General features: G+C 41.2%; 1 protein-coding gene across 1 annotated transcript in view; it reads left to right on the top strand.

The window, feature by feature from the left end:
• The window catches only part of PXYLP1 (2-phosphoxylose phosphatase 1), a 48,360-nt gene extending 24,001 nt beyond the window's left edge, over window positions 1-24,359 (top strand). The window contains exons 3-6 of the mRNA XM_030227233.2: window positions 11,505-11,666; window positions 12,558-12,684; window positions 20,589-20,728; window positions 22,031-24,359. Of these exons, the coding sequence (XP_030083093.1) occupies window positions 11,505-11,666; window positions 12,558-12,684; window positions 20,589-20,728; window positions 22,031-22,962 (1,361 nt within the window). The 3' untranslated portion in view covers window positions 22,963-24,359. The remainder of the gene's footprint in view (window positions 1-11,504; window positions 11,667-12,557; window positions 12,685-20,588; window positions 20,729-22,030) is intronic.
• Window positions 24,360-24,891: the final 532 nt, after the last annotated feature.

The following is a 24,891-nucleotide window of genomic DNA, read 5'->3' as shown; positions in this document are numbered from 1 at the left end:
GTGTTGACAAGGACAAACAAGTGAGCTGGCTTGGCTTGGGTAAGCAGTGGCATATGGTGTTGAGATCACTTCCCTGAGCTGGTCACTTTGTGGACAGAAAGCAGTTGGGATTAGATGTGAAACAGAAAAGTGCTAATTTAATGCAGTAGTGAAGATATTGATTTGAATTTGTAAGGCTTTTTATCTGGGAAGGACAGTGCTGTAGAGAAGTGCCAGATGTCTGTGGGTTGTGTCTGGCTGATGCCATTAACATATGGGGCAGTTGGTGCCCCCTGCCTTGGGCTGGCAGAGCTTTGGTCTCTGCCTCCAGCCAGGTGTGAGGCAGGGTTGCTGCAGGTCAGGAGAGGGGATCAGAAGATGCTGGTACCAGTGAGCTGATGTAGTTTGTTGGAACCCAAAAGCTGCTGCCTTGGTGTTTTGACACCAGGGCAGCAGTACTCATGAAGATGTGGTGGGCAGAGCTAAGGTGTGGTTTTAAGTCTCTTTATTTCTTTGTTTTCCCTGTGTATTTTGGGATTCCTGATGTTCTAGTACACATCCTAATGACACTTGACTTCAATGTCAAAAGACACTGTGAGTATTTTGGGATGAGTCTGAGGAGACTGAGTCTCCCCATTCTGAGTTTGGGAGAGCCCTAAGGAAAAAGAGGCATCTAGGATGATAGAAAGGAGTAGTGCGTGCTTGCCCTGTATGCAGGGAGCACTCACAGGGCTTCAGCTGTGGAGAGCTCAAGCCAGCAACAGATTGCTGGGTAAGAGAACAGGAGCAACTCTTGAACCATCTTGGACTCTGCTTTATGGGGTGTATTTTTGTATCATGCTCAGCTGCTGTAGATGAAAGGATCACTGAAGCCTGAAGGATTTGTAGCCCATGTTCCTGAGAAAATACTTTTTGCTGTGTGTTCTTCTGCTGTGCTGAATCTTCTTGGCTGCTAAGTTGGTGTTCAGTTCATGTGTGAAATCTGCCAAGCATCCTTTTTTCAGTCGTGTTGCAATCGCTGCTGCACAGCTTCCCACTGCAGCATTTGGAATCATACGGGACAAAAGGAAAGAAAAAACCAAATCCAAACAAACCCCAAACTAAAAGCCAAGGTCCCCACCCCTGGAGAAGGATGGCAGAGGCACTCAGTGCAGTGTGTATCAGTGCAGGGCAGTTGATCTTTATTTTGGGACAATACTATGGAAATGGGAAGAGTTGCCAACTGTTTCTGAACACAGCTGATAAAAGCTGTTGGGAGAATCTGTTCCAGGACAATTCAGTTGGATTAGTTCATTTAGCTGGTGCTGAGCTCAGTAGACAGAAGCAGGACAGTGCTTTACAATCTTCCTGCAGTGCTTGTGAATCTTGTTGGACAAGCAGCAGTGGCTGGGTCTGCTGTATTTATAAAAATCGTGCTCAGGCCATAATTCCCCCCTGTTCAGCCTTTGTGCATTTAAGCCTTGTTTGGTGGCCCTCAGGACACTGATTTGGCACAGATGAAGTCTTCTCACAGCATGATGAGATGTGGCAGCTCTCAGCAATAGGAGAGACTTCACCAGAGCCTGGTGGTTTATTGCCCTTCTCGCTTGGGAGTCCCAGTGAGCCTGTGGTGGCCCAGGACTGACATAACTGTGTCATTGCAAGCACTGCTGGGCTCCTTTTGCATCTTGTCACTGAACACCCTGGAGAAGGAGCAAGATGTGACTTGAGCAATGTGTTTATAGAGCAGCAAATCCATCTGCTTGTCTGGGTGTCCCATAGGAACCTCCACCACTCCCCCCAGACCGAGTGCAGAGCCAAGCCATGGGGTAATTAGTGACATGCTGGGAAAGAAAAGCTTTAGCATGCATGTGTATTTATTTTAAAGAAATTAGTATATTAAATTGATGAAAATATAAATCTCTTTGGTGGTGAACATTACATGTAGAGTTTCAGAGTAGTAGGAAAATATGATAAAATACAGCAAGTAATTTTTCACTTTGGGAGGAGAAGTGAAAAATGATTGTCATCTCTAGAGCTTGAAAAGGCTCAGATTTGCAGTCAGCATTGCTGTGTTATTGCTGTCAGGCTGAAAATCCTGGAAGCTGTTTAAGCAGTGCCATATGCCCTTTTGAATTGTCCAGTGAAAAACAATGGGGGGTGGGGGGAAACCCCTAAAACGATAAAGCTCTTTTCAGAGCTACATCTGCACTTAATAAATGCAAGCACACATTGTATAATTTAATGTATCTGCTTAAATTAGGTCTCAAACACAAGAGTACAAGGCCTGCCATGTTGTGTTTGGTGCAAAAAGGATTTTCTTAACATATTTATTTTCCTCATGTAAATTGGATTGTGATCTTGCAAAAAAAATCTGCTAGCTATGCAACTAATGCAGCTGGAAATAAGAAACCTGTTCTCTGCAGTGCTGGTGTTTAAAGCTGGTAAGCTACCAGGCATGGTGGTTGTGTGTAGTTGTTCTATTTTACCTTTGAACATGAACACACAAGTACTGAAATCTGTTTTTTTGCCCTGACTCTGATATAGAATAAGGTCACTACCTGTGAGCTGTGGCTCCATGGGCAAGGGCTGCTTTGGGCAATTGCCCCAAAATGAGGAAAACCTTTCAAGAAGGTTCACAGCTTGTGAACCAGAAAATAGGCAGACAAGAAGGCTTTGCCCCACTCCAGGAAAGGGGTAGGAGGGTTGGCTATTTCTGTCCAGCTCTGTGAAAAGCAGCTGAGGAGAGCAGCCTATTTATAGCAGCTCTCAGTTGTCCACAGGAACATTTGCATCTCCAGTGGAAAACTTGAGGGATCTGAAAACTAAGAAGGCTGAAAACTCAGGTGGCATTAGACTGAAGAATAAGCTTTTGGTTGCCTTTCATGTAAAAAAATGACACCAGGATTGATTAGAAAAACAAAGATGTAGTTACAAGTTGTAGCTGCAATTGTTTTATTGTTCTGGGAGAAAGCAGGGACTATGGTGACAAACTCATGCTGGGGTGTCTGTAGGCTTCCATTTTGTTTGTGTGTGGCAGGAGAGCAGTGTTAACTCTTTAGGGTTTTTTTTTCTTATGTCCTAATGTCTGTGATTTTCTTCAAAACATTCAAAATCTAAATACTCTAGAGCTCACACTCCTTCCCCCTTCATCAGATCTGACTTCCAGTGGGTTAGCTGAGCTCCATCTGCAGCCTCCTAGAGTCCCTGAGTTCCCATTTTCTGTCAGTGAACCTATGAAATACAGGATGCTTCAGAAAACTTACATTTCCTACACTTTAAACAGAGAAACAGCATTTTTATTTCAATTTTCCCCTGTGGGTATTTTTGCAGCTGGAGGAGAGTGGTTCCTCGTGTGGCTGCCCTGCTCCCATCTCCAGCATGTTTTGGATGGACAGTGCCTGTAGCTGAGTTCTCCAGGTGGAGAAGGGCAGGAAGGGACCTGGTGCTTCAGGCTCTGTGGTGACTGAGTGTGCAAGGCTAAAGAAAAGGGAAATCCACCTCTTTTCTTGATTAAATCACAGAAGGAATTGGGGGAGGAAATGGGACTGTTACTTCTGTGTTGTCACTATGAAACTGAAGATGTAGTTTGAGGAACTACATGAGGAAATATAAACATAGCACTTAACAGAATTTTAAAAGCAGCATTTTTCTGATATTGACTCAAGTAATGCAGAAATTTACCCAACAAAGATGAGTGCCCTGAAATGGACACACACCGTCCTCATCCACCCAACTATGTGAATTTAATCAATTTCTCATGACGGGTTAAAATTTCTCTGTAAGAATTTGAAATATGATGCTCTGTTTCACAATTCTGCTGCTGCATTCCTCATGGTCTTCCAAAGTAATTGGTTTTTTTGCTGTAGGAAGGGAGATGTCCATGTTTATTTGATAGGATCGATAGAACTGTTCTAGTGGATTTTAATTTCTGGTGTCAAAATATGCTGTGCTGAAGGCCATGGCAGAAGTGTGGCTCTGCAGAATGAAGTGCAGGTGTTCAAGGCTGCTGTGGCAAGCATTTTTCAGCACTTTTGATTAGAAACACTGCCATGAAAAGAATATTTATTCAATTATATCTGCTACTTGCTTGCTACACCTAAATACTTGTGAGTATTTTTTTAAAGTTTGTCCTAGAACATGACATGTGGGCTGTTAGCAATAGAACTGTGCTGTAAGACTGCTTGAAAAGTCTCTAAATTCCTGTGATTTCTTTTACAGAGGGAAAAACAGCAGCAGCAGTCACAAAACTGAGTAGGTTAAATAGGTGTATGTGTCTGGGCACATGTCAGCCCATAACTCACCCCTGGTGCTGAGTGTTTGCAAACTGTTGGAAGCTCAGAGGGGATCTGAGTCTCTGCTTGCTCCCATTTGGCTGCTTAGTCAGTGCTATGAGTTGGGGAGTTCCTGCCCTGTTCCCTGCTGAGGCTGATGCCTGTGTTGGGTCACCCATGATCAGAATTTGGGCAGGTAGGATTTCAGGTGTGTGAGGAGGGAAGGGCTCCCCTCTGCTGCCCTGCCACAGCTGCACTCTGAAGTTGTACCTGGGTCACCTTGGAATGCACACAACTGTCAGGTTGAAATATTGGGGAGAAATTGCACTCCAGGGAGCCTTCTTTGTCTTCTCAGGGGTTTGTTAGAGCAGAGCATTTCATGGTTGCTCTTCCAGGTTAAATTTAAGTGTGTGCCCTCCTCCATTCCCCACTGTTTTTCTCTCTTTTACTCACCTCCCCCATAGCTCCCTTCACTCTTTTTTTTTTTTTCTCCTTTGTAATTGTGCTCAGAGAATTTAGCAGCACTGTGGGGAGAAAACCTTCAAGCTCAGAGCCTGTTCTGGTAGTCCAGAGAGGGCTTGGCTGCCCTTGAGCACATCTGTGCTTGAGGGACCCCTCCTCCTCTTGCTCCTCAGCAGGCAGGACACACAGCAGGAGTGGAGAAAATGGAAGGGCAAATGCTTGGGGAAGCAGAGTTGTGGTGAAAAAAGTAGTTAAGGGATTGAGACTGAAAAGACACTGAGGATTGTCACTTCTTTGTAGGTTCAGTGTGGACAGGTGCTACATAAAAAAAGATTCCTCTTCAAGTTCTGTAGGGCAAGAGGTTTGATTTAAAATAAAATTTACTGTTTTTTTTTTTTTTTTTTTGTTAATTAAGCTACACATTCTAATAAATGAAAAGCCAGTGAAAATTTAGGACTGTAAAAGTTTAGCAGCTCCATTTATATTTTTATATAAATACTTAATCTAAAGTTAGAAACTTGTGTTCACAGGCTTAGAAAGCCTTTCAAAAGACCTTTATGGTTATTTTATTGAATAGTACTTGATAGTTTGACCAGTGTGAGGCTCTTTTTGTTTGTGTGATTACTCACCATTCACATACAGCACATTAGTGATTGTGACCTTATGCATTATGGATGAAGGCCCTTGCTGTTAATACAGATCTTACCTTTGAGCCAGTCAGAGCCTTTATTTAGCAATGCAAAAGCAGAAAATGAGAAAGGTGGGTTGTGTGTCACACAGGCACGTTTGAACTTCATTAATAGCCAAATGAGCATTTGCAGTCCAAGGCAGAGCTCTAAAACTGATCATGGGGGGTGGGGGTTGGGTTTTCTGGAACCACACCTGGGGGTTTGCAGGGATCAGACCTGGGACTTGCAGGGTCATACCCAGGGTCCCAGGATGTCAGAGCTCTGTGCTCAGGTTGCTTCATTTCTCAGTGTTGCAGGATGTGCTCTTCAGCCCATGTGTGCCTTAGCTGCTTTTTCCAGATTGTTTTTCAGATTTTTTTCCAGATTGTTTCTTCACCTTTCCCCCCCATCTCAGTTGTTTTCAAGAATTCCTCTCTCTTTTGGGTTCTTTTGTACAGTACTCCTGTTCTAGTTTCCATTTTTTCAGGGAGAGAGCAGCTAGAAGAAGAGCTGGGGTCTTGAACCTGACCAAAAAGAGGCTCAGAGGGACCTTCTCTCTCTCTCCAGCTCCTGAAAGGAGGCTGTAACCAGGGGCCAGCCAGTCTCTTCTCCCAGTCCCATCAAGCAGCAGGACAAGAGGAAATTGCCTGAAGCTGTGCCAGGGGAGCTGCAGACTGACAGGAGGGGAGATGTGTGGCTGTGGCATTTGGGGCCGGGTGTCAGTGGTGAGGACAGCGGTGCTGCGTTAACAATTGGGTTCGGTGATCTCAGAAGCCTTTCCCAACCTTAGTGAGCCTCTCAATCTGTGAAGTCCACATTCATGACCAGACTTTGAGAAGCCTGAGTGTTCTGCTCTGTGCTAGGCAGCCTTGTTACTGCCCTGGTAGGAGCAGAAAGGGTGGGGGGAAAGGTGGAAGTGGATAAATGACTTTTTGTGCTCTCTAACGTGTGCATTTGCTTTTCTTTACACATCAGCAGAAGGTTCCTTACAGTGGGCTTGCTGTTTTTCATTTCTGCTGTGTGGCTGCATTTCTGTTGGACTGTTTTAAATAGTGTGTTTGCATGGGCCTGAAAGAACCTTCTGTATTATAAAAGATGAAAACTTCAGCTCTCTGTTAAGTCAGAAAATGGAGACTAACATGGCTACTTGTGCTGCTGCTTCTCAGGCTGTTTGGAGCTACAAGGGAAAACAGCAATGGAAACTGGTTTTATTGCCTGTCTTTCTGATTTTAGGTAAATATTCTTGATTCTTTTTCATGGATAAATGTGTTTCTTGGTAAACAGTGTTGCTACCTTTGTATCTCAAGCTGAAAGTAGGACTGCAGGAGGGAGAGAAATTGATAATGAAGTGATTTAGTGTTTAATTTGGTGTTCTTTCTACATGAATTGCACTTTGTGTGTTTGGTTTTCTGCTGTACTGAATTCTGTCAAATTCATGTCAGTTTTGTAGCCCTAATGCGTATCTGGCTCCCTGCTTGGGCTTCTGAGCACAATAGCTGATTTGGTAAACTTGCCATTTTTCCAGAGGGGATTAGTTGCTGTGTAGGAATTGTTATCATTCCACTGAAAGCACTTCTGAGTTTCTCTTGCTTGGAAACTACTTGTCTGATATTTGGGGGTTTATATATTTGGTGGCATTCAGGAACTTGGTGGGGTGGAGAGAGTATGGAAATCATGCAATTAACTTTTTGCTCTTTAAATTGGTCCTAATTAATGTACCCTGGAAATAAAACCATATTCACAGTTTTTGAGATGCCACTGGGTTTGTTTAAACACATTTCTCAGTCAAGCTGTTGAGTTCATTTTAGGACGTGGTCTTCAGGTTCTGTGGTGTGATTTAAAGTAAAGGTTCCTGGAGGTTTTTTTTCTTTTTAAACTTAGTATCAGAATTTGGATTTTATTTCTTTTGAATTGTGTTGGCTTAAAAAAATCATCTGAGTTTGGAGCTGCAGGAATTATTGAAGGAGTGATTCTACAGCAGTATTTAAGTGCAATCCTTTGTGACCCGAGCCTCTCTGTCTCACAAGACAGCAGCTGCTGTTTGACTGTTCCATCAGGTCTTACTTCTGCCTGATACCAGCCCATGTATTTAGTGTTACTTCGTGTTTCAAACAATTTTAGCCTGGTAGGACCCAGGGAAGAGTTGCATTGAGCTCTTTCTTTTTAGTTTTTCTGTAACTTACTACTTTTTCCCCCTCACTATAACTTTTTCAAAATTATTGTCTCAAGTAGTTTTTATGTAGCTTCTTTAGTTACAAAAATAAGTTTATGGATATTGGGAAATAAAAATGTTTTCTTTCCCTTTCTGTTGTCAAGCTAGCTCTCTAATAACATGTCCACATACTTTATAGTTTCAGTGTTGGCAAAAGTTCCAGTTAGATGATGAAATATGTTTCAGATCTATTTTATTAACTGCTCTGGTTGTGCTAAATGCACATCAAAATCATCTGTTACATTTCTGGTTTACATTGTTGTATTCCTGTCCTAGTGAAACATGAGCTTTGAAAGGCACAGCAGTGGAAAAATCCTGCTCAAAACCTCCCTTAATCATAGATTTAAGTGTGACTATGTGCACACTGGCAGACTTCTGTTTTGGGCAAGTGCATGTGAACTAATAGAGAAATTCACATAAAATATTGCTAAGCTGTAAAAAACAATGTGAAAACTGTGTAGTAGGATTCTGACCTTGTAATGATTTGCAGCTGGAAGAGCAGAGCTGGGTATGGAAAAAAGAACCAATTTCAGCTTCATGTGAGGGGCTTTTTAAAGTTTAATTTATTTATTTTTTCCTTTCCTCTCTGAGCTGTATCAGTTCAATACTGTTTGTACTTTTGTCCCTTACAAATGGACCAGAAAACCCATGGGGGAGACAGAGGTGCCATTGCCACTGCAGGGGAGGATTTCAGCAGGGAAGTACTTGGATACAGAGACTGTCAGCTCTTCTTCAAAGAGCTTTAGAGAACTGCTCTGTGTGGGACAGGGAGTACACAAGGGAAGGACCAAATGGAGACTTGTGTGCAAAGGGAGCTGGAGGGGATGAGAGTGTGAAGCAGGACTGGAGAAGTGTGATGAATGAGCACAGCAAGGGAGCATGAAGGCCAAGCACTTGAAATGAGAAGGGAGGGAGAAAGGAGAGAACATCATAAATGCAAGAGGCACTAACAATGCTCAGGGAATGGTAGGAGATGAGGATATAATTGAGAAGCAACTAAGAATAAAATTGAATATTAAAAATATTCAGTATACTCTGTTGTTTCAGCAGCCAGAAATACAGAAGGAGGATGTGTTGCTTGGGATCCTCATCCCAAAGCTCTGAACCCGCAGGAGTGTTCCAGCTTCTGAGGAGCTTTAACAAGGGCTGAGGAGCACCAGTGTGGCTGGGTGTGATCTTCAGGCTGTGCTGAGCTGTGGGAAGGCAGCCCCAGCTGAGATTCATTTCTCCTTGGTCCTGTGTTGTCATTCTTCCCTGTTGTCCTCATCCCTCCTATCCCCATTGCCCCAGCTCTGAAATACTTGTTGTTTTCATCTATATGCACCTGGTGGAGATTTTTAGGAGACTGCAGAGACTGGAGACTGGTTCATGTAATTCCTTTTTCTGTTTAGCTACATTAAATAGATGACCCATGTGTTTGAGTAAGTAATTTGGTTGATTGCCATTATTTTCATCCAATATATGTTATTTCTAGTGTGTTAAAAGCAAATACAGCTTATCATGTGTCTTTGCTTCTCCCTTGTATAAGCCAAGCATATTCACTGTACTATAAGGACAAGTTTTACCCACTGTGTCATGAACTATTGATATTTCTAATCTCTGAGTCCTCTTCCTCTCTACAAAATATTCTTGAGTTGTACTGACTTGAGAGTCACCTTTAAAAATGTTCTTTCAGTTGTTTTTTAAATTGCAGTCATGTATTCTGGCAGTCCTGCAAGTGTTATTTTAATATTCAAAGTTATCTTAGTATTCAATGTTATTCTTAATCTTCAGTTTTATATTTAATATTTTAAAGAGTAGATGCTTCTCTGTAAGATATAGTGCTTTTCCTTATTCTTGAATTTGTCTGGCAGTGTTAAAGTATTTATTCAACTAGTTTGATTGGAAATGAGACTTGCTTTCTGCAAGCAAGGTATTTGGCCTCAGGAGTCATAGGCACTTGATTTTAAAAGCTGATGTATTTATCTGTTGGCTTCTACGCTTAATAGTCTCAGTACAAAAGTGGGATCTCTTCAGGGCTTTTGTGGTTAAAACTGCCTTAGATGAAAAAATTAGGATCGTTATTCTGCTTTTAAGTCTCCCAACCAAAATTTAGGATCAGAGCTAACTCGGAGTTTTTGCTGTTGGGGTATGGTTTCTCCTGTCTGCTGAAACACTCCTGTGTCTAAGCTGACTTGAGCTAGCAGACCTCCTGGGTACTTGAGCCAGCTCTGTGTGTGACCTTAGGGAGCAGTAGCTGTGTTGTTTGTGGGTTGCTCTAGAGAGAATTGCTGCAGAAAGCTGGAGTTGTTACTGTAACCTTTTCTGTTGGAAACTTGGCCGATAGAATGTGCCTGTGATCTGTGCTGAGGCCAGCTGCTGGCTGTAGTGCTGTTTATTTGCAGAGTCCAGTCACTGTTGTATGACATTCTTGGGCTTGAGATTTAGACCCCAAGTACAAATGGACTGCAAAGGCCAGAGTTCCCAGCCTTTGGTAGGTATTGCCAAGGCTCTGTGTCACTGCCAGTGTCTTAGGCAGGGGTTTGCAATGTCTCACAACCACCTGAGTCTAAGTAAGGAGATAAAAATTGAATCTGGTAGATAAAGGTGAAATGGCAGCTGAGCTCCACAATTAAAATGTCCAAAGTCAAAATTGCAGTTTAATATTCCCAGCAAACCCAGCTGAAAGCAAGATCTGAAACAGCTTAGTGAAAAGTTTCAAGTCGCTGCACTTGGCAGGTATTGGCCTTGTCAACAGCACTAGCAAGGCTGTGGAAAATGCTTGGGTTCTGGTTTTGGCAGACAAAGAGTAACCACATAAAATATTTGAAGTGTAATGTATTGTAGTGTAAGAATGAAGCCTGTGTTTATTATTGGCTATGTGTTCATAAAATCTGTGTGTGTTTTGCTTTGGTTTGCTGTCTTCATTGGTTTTCCTGGTCTGTACTACTATTTATTGTGGAACAAATTCACCTCTGAAATTGGAACTGGGAGTCAAGATGGAGCTGAGGAACTGATACAGAAGAATTAGTAGAGTTTTGCTTTGAAATTTTTTGTCTTTTTTTTTTTTTTTTGGTCTCAAGATAGGAGCTAAAAATATGAACACATTTCTTCCTCTTTTTCACCTCTATTAAAATTCCAGAAAACAGAGTAGAATAGAGGCATTTGTTATTAGAAGTGCAGTCTGGTAAGACTCATTAATTAAGACTCACTGATGCTCTCACATTAAGGCAGGGTCATCACAACTCTGGCCTTACCTTTAGGTATGCTTCAACTTTCATCTACATGTCAGAAGGCTTAGTGGTGGTATTTCTGTTAGCTTCTCCTCTGTATGTGTTTAGTGCATTTTTTTGTATTTCATATTTTTTGGGTAGTCTCAGTTTCATTCAAAGAAATATATTTTCTGTGCTTTAAATTTTATTTTAAATAAAAGAGACTGTTTAAGGTTGACAAGGTGGCAATGTAAGGGCAGGGATTAGTGAGGAAAATGATGAATAATCCAGTCCTTCAATCTTGACTACTTTGTTTTCCCAGTGCTTTGTACCACCCTCATCTTAACTGTGCTGTGTCTTTTGCTGATGTCCTTCAATGGCAGTTTTTAAATAAAAATGGTGACGGACAGCCAGACCTATTGTGGCACTTTTTCTGTGATTCATGCTGAGAGACTGAGAGAAAAAGCTGCTTCAAGAAGATGTTCAACTCAGAGTTGTTGAACATCTGGGTCTGTTCCTGAAGTCTTAGCCTAGCATTGACTTAGCCACAGAGCTTTTCTGGGCTGTGTAGATCAGGAACAAAAAAAATCACAGTGAAGTTGTTGCATACTGTTGAGAGACATCCTTTCATGAAATCATAATCTTTGTGCATAATCACTTAAAAATAATGATAAAATCATAATCCTCTATGTCCCTAAAGTCTCCTGAAGGTGCATGGTGTATGTTTTGTTTCTTTCAGTGCATTTAATCCCAGTAAACCCTGTGAGGGAGGATGGCTTGAATCCCAAGAGCAGGAAGAGGATAATGCCTGATTTGCTGACGGAGCCTCCTGCCATAGACCCGGTTTATGAAGCTCAGGTGTACTGCAATGTCCCCAGCATCGCCGAGCGCAGCATGGAAGGTGAGCTGGGCTGGGGGAGGGCACACCTCAGCTCAGCTGCTTGTTTCTCTGAGCTGTGACTGGAAATGGGAGCTCTGTGCACTGTCAGGTCATTGCTGCTTGGAGAAGGTGGAGGAAATGCCAGCTGGTCACTGAGTCACATTAAATCATTCAAAACCTGCTGCTGCTCTTTCCTTCCCTTCCCTTCCCTTTGGATCCTCTTCGTTGTCTTGATTTTTGGAAATTGTTCTGTCCAGCCAATAGTCAGCTATAGGTCTAAAACTGAAAGGGTTGGGAGGGGTATAGATATTTAATATTTGAATCGTAATTCTTGTTACACATCAGCTGCATTTCCAACAGTTGACTTGGAATTCAGGAAGAAAATCCCACAGAAGTAATTATTTTGGAATTACAAGCCATTAGACATGGTCAGCTAGAAGGCATATTTGCATTCTTTACTCCACAGCAGCTGCAGCAAGTTTGAATGAAGCCCTTCATTAGCATATCCTACTAATGGTTATCAAATAAATCACAAACTAGTATGTCAGAAAGATCCAGATTAGACATGCTGCAAAATCCATCATTATGATGGGGACCTGAAGAGAGGCATTATGAAAGTGGAATGACCTTATTGTGTTGACAGAGTTCAGTGCTTGAGTAGTGTTTTGTGTGGTTGGTGGACTTCAGATGTGCTGTGGAGATATGCTAGGAGCCTCAGTCTTGTATAACTTGTCTTGCAATTTAAAGTGAATTTTTTCTTGGGTTGGTAAATTGTAATTTCCTAGGGGTGTTTTCTTTAATTTCAATACCAAAGCTATCAAGCTCATGATACCTACATTATTTTTTTTTTATATTAAAGAAAGTGGATATAGGTAATTTTTTTTTTCCTTGATTTCCCTTTCTTCACTTTAGGTCATGCCCCTCATTATTTTAAGCTGGTGTCAGTTCAAGTGCTGATTCGACACGGCGATAGGTACCCTCTGTATGCCATTCCCAAGACAAAGAGACCTGACATCGACTGCATGTTGGTGCCCAGCAGGTAAAACGTCTTGAAGTTTGTCTTTACTAAGCTTTTTTTTTTTGCTTGAGAATAATTTTTTTCCTCTTCAGGAAACAATTGGTGCAGCCTGAAGTACATTGTGACTTCTGACCATTGTGTATTGCCATGTTTTGAAAAAACAACCCCTGGATCAGTGGTGTACAGTATTTTCTTTGAAACAAAAGCTATTGCATGTTACAGTTCAGACCAGAGTAAGTTCTTCATATTTCTTTAAAAAGCAAAAGCTATTTAGTTGGATATTTAAGCTGCCATTCCTCTTAGGTAAGTTTCTATATTTTGAAAATGTAAGTGCATTGTTTGAGATGATCTCTTCCCTTCACGCTTCCCTTCAGCTGAAAACAGAAAGCTCTCAGGCAGTTCAGCACTACCATTAGATATTTGTATTTATTTATCCATATTTATATTTATTTTTCATTTTACTCTTCAGAAATATAGGCTATCAGAATTTTTTCTTAATTATTTGTGTCAAAATTCAGGAAAAAATAGGAGTTGTACATTTAACTATTAAAACACAAATTAACAGAAAGTGCTGCTTTTTGCTACATGACAGCTGCCCCTTTCCTGTAGTTACTTCTCTCTGTTTAATGTCACAAGTTAGTTATTTGTGTCTAACTGCCTCTAAAACATCATTTTCCTTTCTGTTTCAGTATAGTGCTTTTGTCTAATATCATGTCTTTGTAGGTTGCTGAAAACTGTTTTCACAGCTGAATCACTTTGAGCTGCAGATATGATCTGAATTGCTCTTTGTGGCAAAATCCACCTTTTTTGTTTACATTCTACTCACTGATACAGTGAATTATAGTGTACAGTAGTAGAAAAGCCCAGTGATGATGTAATTTCCCAACCTTTGCCATGGCTTGTTTGATTACACTTTTCAGTAGGATGATGATGATTTTTCAGCAGATGACTTAGCAGTAAACCTACTGAATACTTAGAATTAAAAGAAAAATACCAAGATTTGTTAGCAAAAGCTCTGGGCAAATCTACCCCTTTGTGCTGCTGTCCCCTCAGCAGTGTCAGGGTGGAGATTTCAATGGCTGAGGGCTGTGTGTTGTGTTCCTGCATCCATTACTCAGGAAAAGAAGCACAGTAGGTGCACAGAGCAGTGTAGATGGACCATAAATACCTCTTTCCAGAATGGCATGGAATTTCCTTTGTCTTTAATCCACACCAGAAAAGCAAGAACATTATTTCTTGACTCACAAATGGCTTTACTCTGTTGTGCTGGAGGTGGTAATGCCACACTGAAAGTGCATTTCACCTGGTGCCTGGGAGGCTCATGGAGCAGATCTTCATGGAAGGAATTTTTAGGCAAGGGCAAGACAAGGAGATGATCCAGGACAGACAGCACAGCTTGACTCAGGGCAAATGTGCCTGACCAGTCTGGCCTTCTATGATGGGTTGACTGGGACAGTGGTCAAGGGACCAGTGACCAGTGTCATCTACCTGGAGTCCTGCAAGGCTTTCAGGGTGGTCCCTCATGGCATCCTTAACTCCAGCTGGAGAGAGGTGGATTGGAAGGGTGGACTGCTCAGTGGATGAGGAATTGGCTGAATGGATGCAGAGGTGATCAGTGGCTCTGTGTCCATGGAGGCCAGTGGTGAGTGGTGTCCCTCAGGGCTCTGGGACCAGTGCTCCTCAATCCCTTCATTACCAACATGCGCAGTAGAATCGAGTGCACACTCAGCCAGTTTGCAGTGACAGGAAATTTGTGTCCAGCTTGAGAAACGGATCCATGAGGAACTCAAGAGGGTCAGGAAGTTCAAGAGGTTGACCTGGCTCAGGGCAATCCCAGACATGGGTACAGACTGGGAGGAGTCACTGAGAATAACCCTGCAGAGGAGTTGGGGGTTCTGGTGGATAAACAGCTGGGCACGAGCCAGCAGTGTTCACTGGCAGCCCAAGAGGGCAGACATTGGCTGCTGCTTTTCTGTGTTCACACTTCAGCTTCTGCCAAAATGCCTGTTTTGTCCAGAGGGGTCATCCAGGGGTCTGGTCCAACATCCTTCAGGAGAAGCTGGATTTCTTTGAGAGGTCCCTAAGCCCATAAGCACTCTGTGCCCACTGCAAACTGAGTAACTTCCTGAAATGAGATGTGCATTCCTGAGACTGCAGAGAGGAGACCAAACTTCAGTTATCTCTGTCACAGAGTGGAGTGGGAGCTGTTTTAATAAAAAATTAATTTTTTGAAGAAGATGGAAAATTTTTTGAAGAAGATGGAATTGTTTGCTAATAGCTATGATGGCATTTCTAGTGACCTGCCTGTGAGTGATGAGATTATTTTCAGCATGAAATACTAAGTAGAGAAATATGATCCAGATTTCTATTGGAGTTCCTAAAGGCTCTGATCTTTCTTAATATCTGTCATGTTAGAATGTATGTGAGAAAGCTTTATTGAAAAGATGTTAACAGCAAGTGACAGTGTTAGATGAGTAGCTGTGTTTCTGAGTATTAGTGTGCCACCTGGGACCTCAGTTTTGTATTTGTCAGAAAAGCTTTTATAGCTGTTTCCACTTCAGTTTCAGGCAAGGAGAACAATGTGAAGGCCCTGGAGCCAGACAAACTCTCCATAAAAGGCAAGGAAGCAGTGTGGCTTTGACACAGAATGACCAAGTGGAGCAGTTGAGAGGGCACAGCCAGGCTCTGGGGAGGCCAGAGGGGAGCACCCGTGGCTCTCACTGATGTGTGAGCATTAGAGCATCACTGTGTAAATGACACATCCCTTACCACTCACAGCCACTGAAAGACCTTGTCTCCTCAAGAACAAAATTTATATAAAAGAGCATCTCCTCTCTGAATTTAGGGCAGCAGACAGATTAAAGGAGTTGCATCATTCTGTCCAGATGTATTAAAGCTGACCTAACTGAATAAAGCTAGAATGAAGCCATTGTTTTGAGTGGAACGTTCATTACTTCAGCATCAGGAAGTTATTTGCTGTGTTTGGCTGTCAGGCTTATATTCCTTTGTGATGTAAATTTGGAGCTTGATTGTAAATGTGTTTATATGGGGAGTGTGACAGGGTCTGTAATCACTGCCTTTGACTGAGGGTTTCTTGCTGCTGTGCAGTTGAGCTGAGATGTCTGATGGAAAGTCTGGCTTGTTTAAGCTTTCTGGACTTACAACATCAGATAAGCAAGCTGCTCATATGCAGGCTGCTCTTTCTTTGACTTGGCATTCAGCTGATGGAATTCATTAATTAAGCAGATTATGCCACAGCCCCATGGACTTCTAATGGATATGCAAAATAGCCTTGAGGTCACACTTGGGTTTTGTGAATTATGGATTGTGACATATAAGTGTGGAATGAATATAAGCAAATGGATTAAATGCTTTGGAGATTTCTTCCATCTAAAACTTCAGTTAATATTGTTATAATTTTTATTGTACTGGATGCAAATTTCCAAAGGGAACCAAATAATGCATACTTTTTTCCTCAAGAAAATTACTTGAATGATATTATGAAAATCTGTTCATTGTAGTATTTGCTTATGGGGGAAAGAAATTAATCCCACACATTTTTTCTTTTTGTAGCTCACATTTATAGTGTCATAAGTGAAAAATATGCAGTGTTTCTTTGCTGAGTTTGTGTGTGAGAGAAAAGAAATGCTCTTTGGAAGATGCTAAAATGATTTCAGAAGACTGCTATAATTTGATAGTAAGCTGGGTTAATTAGCATATACTTGAAGACATTTTGAGAGGTGTTGACGGTAATCATAAGAAGCTTAGCAACAAATACTGAAATTTTAGGTTCAATATGCACATGTTTTGAAACTGCCACAAAAACAAGCTGGGAGGTGGGAGATGAGACAAGTACCATACTGTGAGCTGGAGGGGGTGTGGATCTGACTTGGAGTGAGGTCAGAGTAGGATCCAGACCAGAGTCAGGTGCAGAAAGGTCTCCTGAGGCCTCTGCTGGCTTTAAAGAGCCAGACAGCAGTGGAGGAGATGGAATTACAGAGCCATGGAATGGTTTGGGCTGGAAGGGACCTCACAGATCCTCTCATTCACCCTGCCAGGGGTGCACTGAGGAGTTTGTATAAAAATGTACAAGCTGTGAGACCTCTATGAATAAATCATCCCCAGCTGTACTACCACTGCCTTAGGATCTCTTCTGTAGACTAGTGATCTATTGTCAGGTTTAGTGGCTTTCTCCATTCATTTGTTTTGTGAAAAGCACACACTGTAGTAGTCCCTTGATCTCACACTTTTTTTTGCCTACTTGAACTTCACAGAAAACACATGTTATTTTTGCTTGAAGTTCTAAAATAATTTTTTGCATTTTAAGTAAAGAGAAAGGGACTCGCTCTTGGGATAGTTTGCAGGCAGAATCTTGTATTGTATGATTACAGAAAAGTCATGGTTGTGTGTCTGAAGCCTGGTGGGGTCATGTTTACTCACTGAGTGATGCACTGAGGGCTCTGCAACTGCTTCTGAGAAGCCTGCTCCTCTCAGCTTTTGCCATTAATTTTTCTATTAAAATTTCCTTTTTCTTTGAGGAATTATTGAAGGATGCCAGGTCTGTTCCTGGCATAAATATGTTATATAGTTCAAGTAGTTGTACAATATTTCTTCCCATGGACAGTGGTTACAGGTTAGCAATAAAAGGTGATATTAAAGCATTTTAAGACATTTGCAAATATGATATTTAAGTGTTGATTAAGGATTTAAATGTTGGTCCATTTTAATGCTAGGGCATGAGAACCTGAGTATTCAATCTGGGATCTATTATCCCAGTGCTTAGGTTGTAAATAACAAAAGGATCAACTGAATTAATTATTTGAGGGAAAAGAAGCATCCTCAGTTTTGTTACAGATAAAATTTATTCTATTGTACACAAATAAAATCATTAAAAGGCAGATTAACAGTTTTTAAATAAATGCTAAAATTGGGAAGTGTGGCTGTTGTTAGTGGGTTTAAATGAAAGGCTGTTCTGTTTTCTGACAAAATTTGAAATATTTTTTATACTACTACCTTTTGCAAATGTGGTAGCTTGCCATTGTAAGGCCAGGAAAATTACAGAAGTATATCTCTTTAGTTCTTTTTATTTTCTGATTACTCTTATGGAAATAAAATTTTAAGGATAATTCAGTCTTTTCAACTGCACAACTGAGCAATTTCCTTTGCTTCCTGCTCCAGCAGCCCCAGCAGCCCCAGCCGTGTTGCCTGGATACTCCATCTCCTGCAGCATCTGTAAATTGGCCAATTCAACAGGAGGATTCATATTCTAAATAAAAGCCCAGTCTTGGGGTGGGAGGGGGAATGCTTTGTCAGCTGGGAGCCCGAGTGCTGCTGCAAGTCCTGCTGCTGAGATAAATAGGTGTTTGTTGGCCCAGTTGGACAGGGATATCTGTTTAACAAGAAGTAAGCTTTGAATTTCTATTCAGAAAGATGTCCAAAAGTTTTATTTCATAATGCACTTCTGCAGGCTTGGGCTTATCTTGTGCTCACTTTAAATCCAGTGTAATCCAAAGTTAAGTAACTTGCATCTCCATGGCTAATATTATTAATACACTGGAATATAAAATCATCAATTATCATGCCTTTTGTAATTTTATCTTGAAAGTTAATTTATTTTGCCTGCCATTTTTTCAGAAAAATCCTTTTGCAAAGTACAGATAAATACTTTTCTTTCTTCTTCCCTTTCTTTGTTCCCACAAGTGATTGCTGGCAGTTTTATCAGCACAGATTTGATTCCATTAGAATTCTTTCAGGCTTTTGTAAGCAAAGCAGCAAAAGAAGCAGACTGGATAAAGCAGTTCTGTTAGTTTTCTTTCACATGTATTTGCAGAACTTATTAATTGAATGAACAGAGTTTAAGGAAAATTTTGATTGTCAGTTTATTCATGTGTAGAGTTTTATAAAGTTCAAAATTTAGAAAATTTGTGGTTCAGCCTGCTACCTCTGTAATAAGCATAAAAAGCCATTTGCTAATGGGTGCAATTTAATTTTCTCAACTTAATTCTTCCATTTTTAGATTTCACTGCTGGGCTGTGAAAATAGTGCAATGTACAAAATGTTCTGTTGAAAATGTTCATCTGGAGCTGGAGAAGGCTTCTAATGTATGATTGTACCAAAGGAAGCCTCCACTGCTTGAGAAACAGAAACCAGGCTTTGTTCCTTTCTCTGCTTTGCAAATATTGATCTTCAGTTGCTTTGTTAAAATTACAATATACAGAAGAACCTGTGGATTTAGAATATCATTAAGTGACTGGTTTTCCTTTAATTTGAAGTAAAATGAAAAAAGTTATTCTGACTTTTTATCTCATTATGCTTTTTGTCTCATTTTGCATTTTTTTCTTACTGGCAGTTGTGGCATATTATTAACATTTTCCTTCCAGGATTATTTTTTTTTTCCTGAAGAGAAATTAGATACTGGAAAATTGAAGTTTTATAAAATGATATGAGCTATCTTTCTTTTGACAGACACTGATTCTTATGAGCCCTCCTGTATATGCAGGCTGTGAGCAGAGCTCTGCAAGAGGTCCTCTGATGTGTGAGAGTTCCTCAGTTGGCTCTTCTAAGTGAGCATGGATGTCTTTGTCCCAGCAAACTTCTATTTCAGACTCTTATCCTGCTTTAGTGGTGTTACTGCTCCCTCTGGTGTGCAAGTCAAGTTCCTTTTTAAGACCTGAGATTTTTATATCAAAAATAGTTTATCCTTCTAACAAGTGTAAATGTGAGCAGTAAACACAAATCCCGGAGTTCTGTAAGAGATCCCTGACAAAGTTTATTTTATATGTGTGTTTTTTAATCAACATGAAAATAACTGTATTCAAGCTGAACATCCTATCAAGACAAGAACCATCTGGAGCAGAGCTGGGTTGCCAGGCAGTTTCTGGTGCAGTTCTGCACAAAATTAGAGAGGTGAATGTGTAACCTTTGCTAACTGCTGACATTTAACAAGGAAGTCCCCACTTGTGTAATGCATTTCTGCTGTAGGAATGTCATCACATGGGATCACAATATGATCACAGATTTATTTTTTAAAGGTTCAGGTTACCTTTGGGTTACCTTGTGGGATTTTTTTGTACCTATAACTTTCTGTGCAGCAGTACCACAGTGAGCTGAATCCATGGTATATTTGAAATTTCCAGTGTAGTGTGGGAGATTTAAGCTTTCACTGACTTGAACTCTGTTTCACTGAGTTAACTTGGATATTTTAGTGAATATCTCTTCCAGCTGCATTCATTACTTCCATGGCAGAGTATCTTACTTATGTATGTGTCCAGCAGTGTTGGGCTCTTTCTTCCTGGATAAAAGTGCAGTACCCCAGACAATGATTCCAGTTTTAGTGGGGCCGCTGCTTTCCAGTTCCACGTAATCAAGGCTACATGTGGTATTTGATTTGAGGCTGAAGGAAGTAGAAATAAAAGCTGAGATTGTGGTCAGCATTGCACATTACAGTATCTGGGAATTCCTTCAAGATCATCTCCTTAAAGTACTGTATTTGAACCAACCCTTTGGGTTGTGACTGGCTTTGGCTGTGCTGCTAAAGAGCATTGGTACTTCAGAAACGAGAGAGGTTTGGAGGGTTTTTAAAGGATTTTTAATATATTTTCTTTTTCATTTTAATTCATAACAGTATTAGTGACTGAAATCAAAGCAAGCCCCAGAAATGGCTCTAAAATACTTAGTGAAAGGTATCATAATTTTAACAGGACAAGACATAGTTCTTTCTCTCTGTAGTTCTTTGGTAGATCGTAAGTAGTTAGATTTCTTTTCCATACTTGCAAAAGTCCTGAGTAAGAGCAGATGTTGTCCCAGTGGGAAATAACTTCACATCATGAAATTTCTGATCTGACATACTTGGAATACTTGACTCTCTTGAGCTGCTTTCCCATATGCTTTTGGAAGTTTTCACATTTTGGTTTGTATCTCTCTAGGAAACCTTCTCATCCTCAGCTTGAAGCCTTCATTAAGCATATGTCCAAAGGGTCTGCAGCCCAAATGGATGGTTCTCTGAGCAGCCTGCCTCACTTCCCCAGTCATTCCCTGTGTGAAATGGGAGAGCTTACACAGACAGGTGAGTTCCGCTAGCAGCTCTGTTTCATCCCCTGCTCTGTTAAACACAGTCTGCTTGAAAAGGGATCTTCTGATTCTCCTTATAGTGACATAAATGCTTTTTTATGGAAGCTTATCATGTTGGTCGTATCCTCAGCTATGCTGGGATGTGTAACTCAACTGTAAAAGTGGCACCAGTTGGTAGAAGCCATGCTTTGGACTGCAGCTTGGCAATCCTGTTACACACTGGTCAATCTTGGCATCTCTTTTAGATTTCTTTGTAGCAGGTCACAGCACCTTTCTTCTATGTTGCTTCACACCTCAGAGCTCCTCGGTTACCCTTGAGACAAACAGCACTGCTCAGTCCCTCCTGAGGAAGATCTGATGCTCTGTTACAGACAGGGTTGGGATTCAAAGGGGCCCATCAAGAGATGCTGATGTAGCAGACAAACCTGGTGCTTGTGTTATGGAAATGCTTTGTACATCTGGTGCCTGTCAAATCCTTGTGTGTTCTGGGATCCCTTTGAAAGGAATCCTTGGCCACTGTCAAGTCTTGCAAAGTGGTATCAGGAGAAAGCAAGGCAGGACACCACTGAAATTGCACAAACACTCGGATTGTGTCACTCACCTGCCATCTGGGGACTCCTGTGGCTTGCAGCAAGGTGTACAGAGGTGTTCTAGTGCATAAAGGGTTCAGGCCTATTGCTTTGCTGCTGTGCAAGAAATGTGGATTTTGGGGTAGAGGTTTTGGCACGTGAGAAGGATACACTCTACAGCTGGATAAAGGCAAAGCTTTAGCATAAATTATCAAGTAATTTAAATGCTCCCTGAAGGAGGATGGAGAAGGAATCTTGATGCAATTGCTACACCTCACAATTGCTTTGTGAGTTTACACACTAATTTATGTTTTGTGTATTTGTGTCCTGACTGCTGGTGGTTTTATTGGCTGCCATAAATTTTCAGGGGCATGGCCTTCTCTGCAGGCCTGAAAACCTGACTGAGGTGCAGTCTTCAAAGACACCTTACTTTTATAGTCATGTTAGACCCATTCAGTCTGTGTCTTAGTCCAAAGAATTCATATTAAACCATGGAGGTTTTAAACAAACTTTATGGAACCAATTTCTTTTCTATATTTCAGGTTAGTTCCTAGAATCTGAGAGATAGGGAAGAATAGCAAATTTCTCTTGTTTCAGACAGTTATCTTAACAGTCATCATAAGTGGAGTTCAGTTTTGTAAGTTTATCAGTAAGGCTACTAGCTGTAATATTTTTTTGCATAACTGCAAAGATTCTAATCACGTGTTGTAATTTCTGTCAAAATTCAGGGGTTGTACAACACCTGAGAAATGGACAGCTGCTCCGAGAAATTTACATCAACAAACACAAACTGCTTCCAAGTGACTGGACAGCCAAGCAGCTCTACCTGGAGACCACGGGGAAGAGCCGAACCCTGCAGAGCGCACTGGCCCTGCTCTACACCTTTCTGCCAGATTTTGACTGGAAGAAAATTAACATGAGGCACCAGTGGAGCACCATTTTCTGCTCAGGAAGCTGTGACTGTCCCATGAGAAACCACTACCTAGAGGAGGAGCAGCGCAGGCAGTACAGCTTACGGGTGAAAAACAGCAATTTGGAGAGGATCTACGTGGATATGGCAAAGATTGTGGGCATTCCCACCAGGCAGCTGAGAGCTTCTAACCCAATAGATTCTCTCCTGTGCTATTTCTGTCATAATGTCTCATTTCCATGTACCAATGCTGGCTGCATTGGTATGGAACATTTCAAAGTGATCAAGAGACACCAGTTGGAGGATGAGAGAGAAAGACAGGAAAAGAAACTTTACTTCTTGTATGCACTGTTGGCTACTCATCCTCTCCTCAACCAGACTGTCAATAGGCTGCAGCGTATTGCAGAAGGCAAGAAGGAGGAAGTGTTTGTCCTCTACTCTGCACATGATGTCACCTTGTCACCTGTTCTTAGTGCCTTGGGCATTACAGAGGCCAGATTTCCCAGATTTGCTGCCAGATTAGTTTTTGAGCTGTGGCAGGATGGGAAGAGGCCCAAAGAACACTTTATCCGCATCCTGTACAACGGTGCTGATGTCACATTCCAGACCTCCTTTTGCAAGGATCATTACAAACGTTCCAGCAAGCCAATGTGCCCACTAGAAAAACTTGTCAACTTTGTCAAGAGGGATATGTTCTTAATTTTTAACAGTACAAGCTACTATGATGCATGTCGTAGGAGAGCACTGTAGAGAAGGGAAGAGGAATGGAGGCAGTGTTAACTTTTGTCAGCGATCTGTTTTCTGGCAGAGGCACAGTTCAGTTTTCTTACTTGTATTTTCATGTGTAAGTACAGAAGGGTAATGCTTGAAACATTTTTCAAATAGTTTTATTTTCATTCAGGCTGCAGATGGCCTTCAGTAGAAGAACAAATGCCAAGGGTTATGTGTGTGTGTACGCTCACAAATGCTGTTAACTAACTGTTGTGATAAACCATGTGGTGAATGTAACCTGGCCCTTGCTTGATAGGGTGAGAGAACATAGGCTTTGTGTTTCTCTGTTCCAGAGCAATACTTGGATAGCCTAAGTTTTAAGCCAAAACTCCATTTTTTTTCTAACACCGTCTCACAGTCATTTTAAGCACTTCATGTCAGGGTCATTATGAATTCCAGGTGTCTGCATTAAGGCATTTTAAAGGAATTTTTGAATTTCTTTACTCAGAGGAAGCCATAATATTAGAATATTATGGTCCTTAAAGCAAAGTGCATGTGTGTGTGTGTGAATACTTCCTGAGCATGTACAATTGAGTGTGTGCCTTCTGCACCTCACAGACCTAGAAACCCTTGGCTGTTGTTGCCAGTGCCAGAGAAGGGTGTACTGGAAAAGGGATACAAAACTCTACTCTCTGATTGCACTTTCAGCACTTTGAATAGTTCAAACACAGTCTAGAAACATGTGAAGGCCTTGTGACATTAAAATAGGTAGCAAACACTAACAGTACCACTAAACCTGAGTGGGAAATAAGGCTTAGAAATCAGTTTTATGGTGAAGTGTTGGGCTCTTTCCCATTGTGAACATGTTCAAGCTGTTGTGCTATGGTACACATCAGTATTTTAGGAATTTGCTATGGTGACTGCTTGGGACAGCTTGACTAAATACTGAGAAAACTTTGTAGTTGAGTTAGTATTTTTATGGACTAGGAAGCTCTTATTTTGTAAGACCAGACTCGTACATATTGTACTGTGTATATTTATAACACAGTAGATCTTTCTTACTTGTTTAGTTTGTAAAGACTTGTGGAGGTCACTTTTTAGACATTTTTTCCCTTGATCAGGATGTTTAGACTTAAGAATAAACTTATGGGTAATTTGAACAATGTAGATATGAAAACTTCAGACTGCTTTCATCTCTGTAGGAGTAGTAAATTGAGAACAAATTTTTAATAGAATTCCTAGAAGTTTTATAATGATGGAGGTTTTGTAACCTCTAGAAATAAATTAGTCTGTGAGTTGTGATTCAATGGTGCTAGTTTGTCAAAGAAAACATAACTCAGCATAAGTTCTCTGACTCTTGGCATTCCACTCTCTCTGTTTTCAATGCTGCATTTGAACATGGTTCTTTAAATAAAATTCTGGGGTCTCTTTGTGTTTTTCTGTGTTATGCTCATTGTGATTTCCTTAGCTGTGTGCAGGAACAAGGTGGATATTGTTAAGCTGCTTGTTTCATTTCTGATTTCTGCACTTAATCTGTCCTGGGCCCCAGTCTGGGCAGGAGCAAGTAAACATTTCATGAACACTGAACTAGAAATCCTGGTAGAATATTTGGGGCTTTTGTACCACATTGGAGGGGTAACCTTTCTAAGAGACTGGATCAAATTGTGTGCTGGAGGGCAAACAGGAAGAGAGAATCTGAAAGTTAAGCTGACTGTAGAAATTATGTGAAGGGGACCTTTTGCCCAATACAAGTAGTGAAGGCCCATAACTTTTCCTTTATGTTGAGGTGGGACCTCCTGTGATTGTGCCCCTACTACCTCTTCTCCTGTCTCTGGGGAACACTGTGAAGATGTCTCTTACAGTTCCCTTCCCAGGTATTGATGAGATTGCCTTGAGCCTTCTCTTCTCTGGGCTAACCAGACCCAGCTCTACCCTCATGTCAGGATCATCTTGGCTGTCAGTGGGGAC

Source organism: Serinus canaria, chromosome 9, assembly GCF_022539315.1.
Source record: "Serinus canaria isolate serCan28SL12 chromosome 9, serCan2020, whole genome shotgun sequence".
In the NCBI taxonomy this organism is placed as follows: Eukaryota; Metazoa; Chordata; class Aves; order Passeriformes; family Fringillidae; genus Serinus; species Serinus canaria.
Note: the sequence above shows the minus strand (reverse complement) of the source record. Positions and strands in the feature narration are given on the sequence as shown.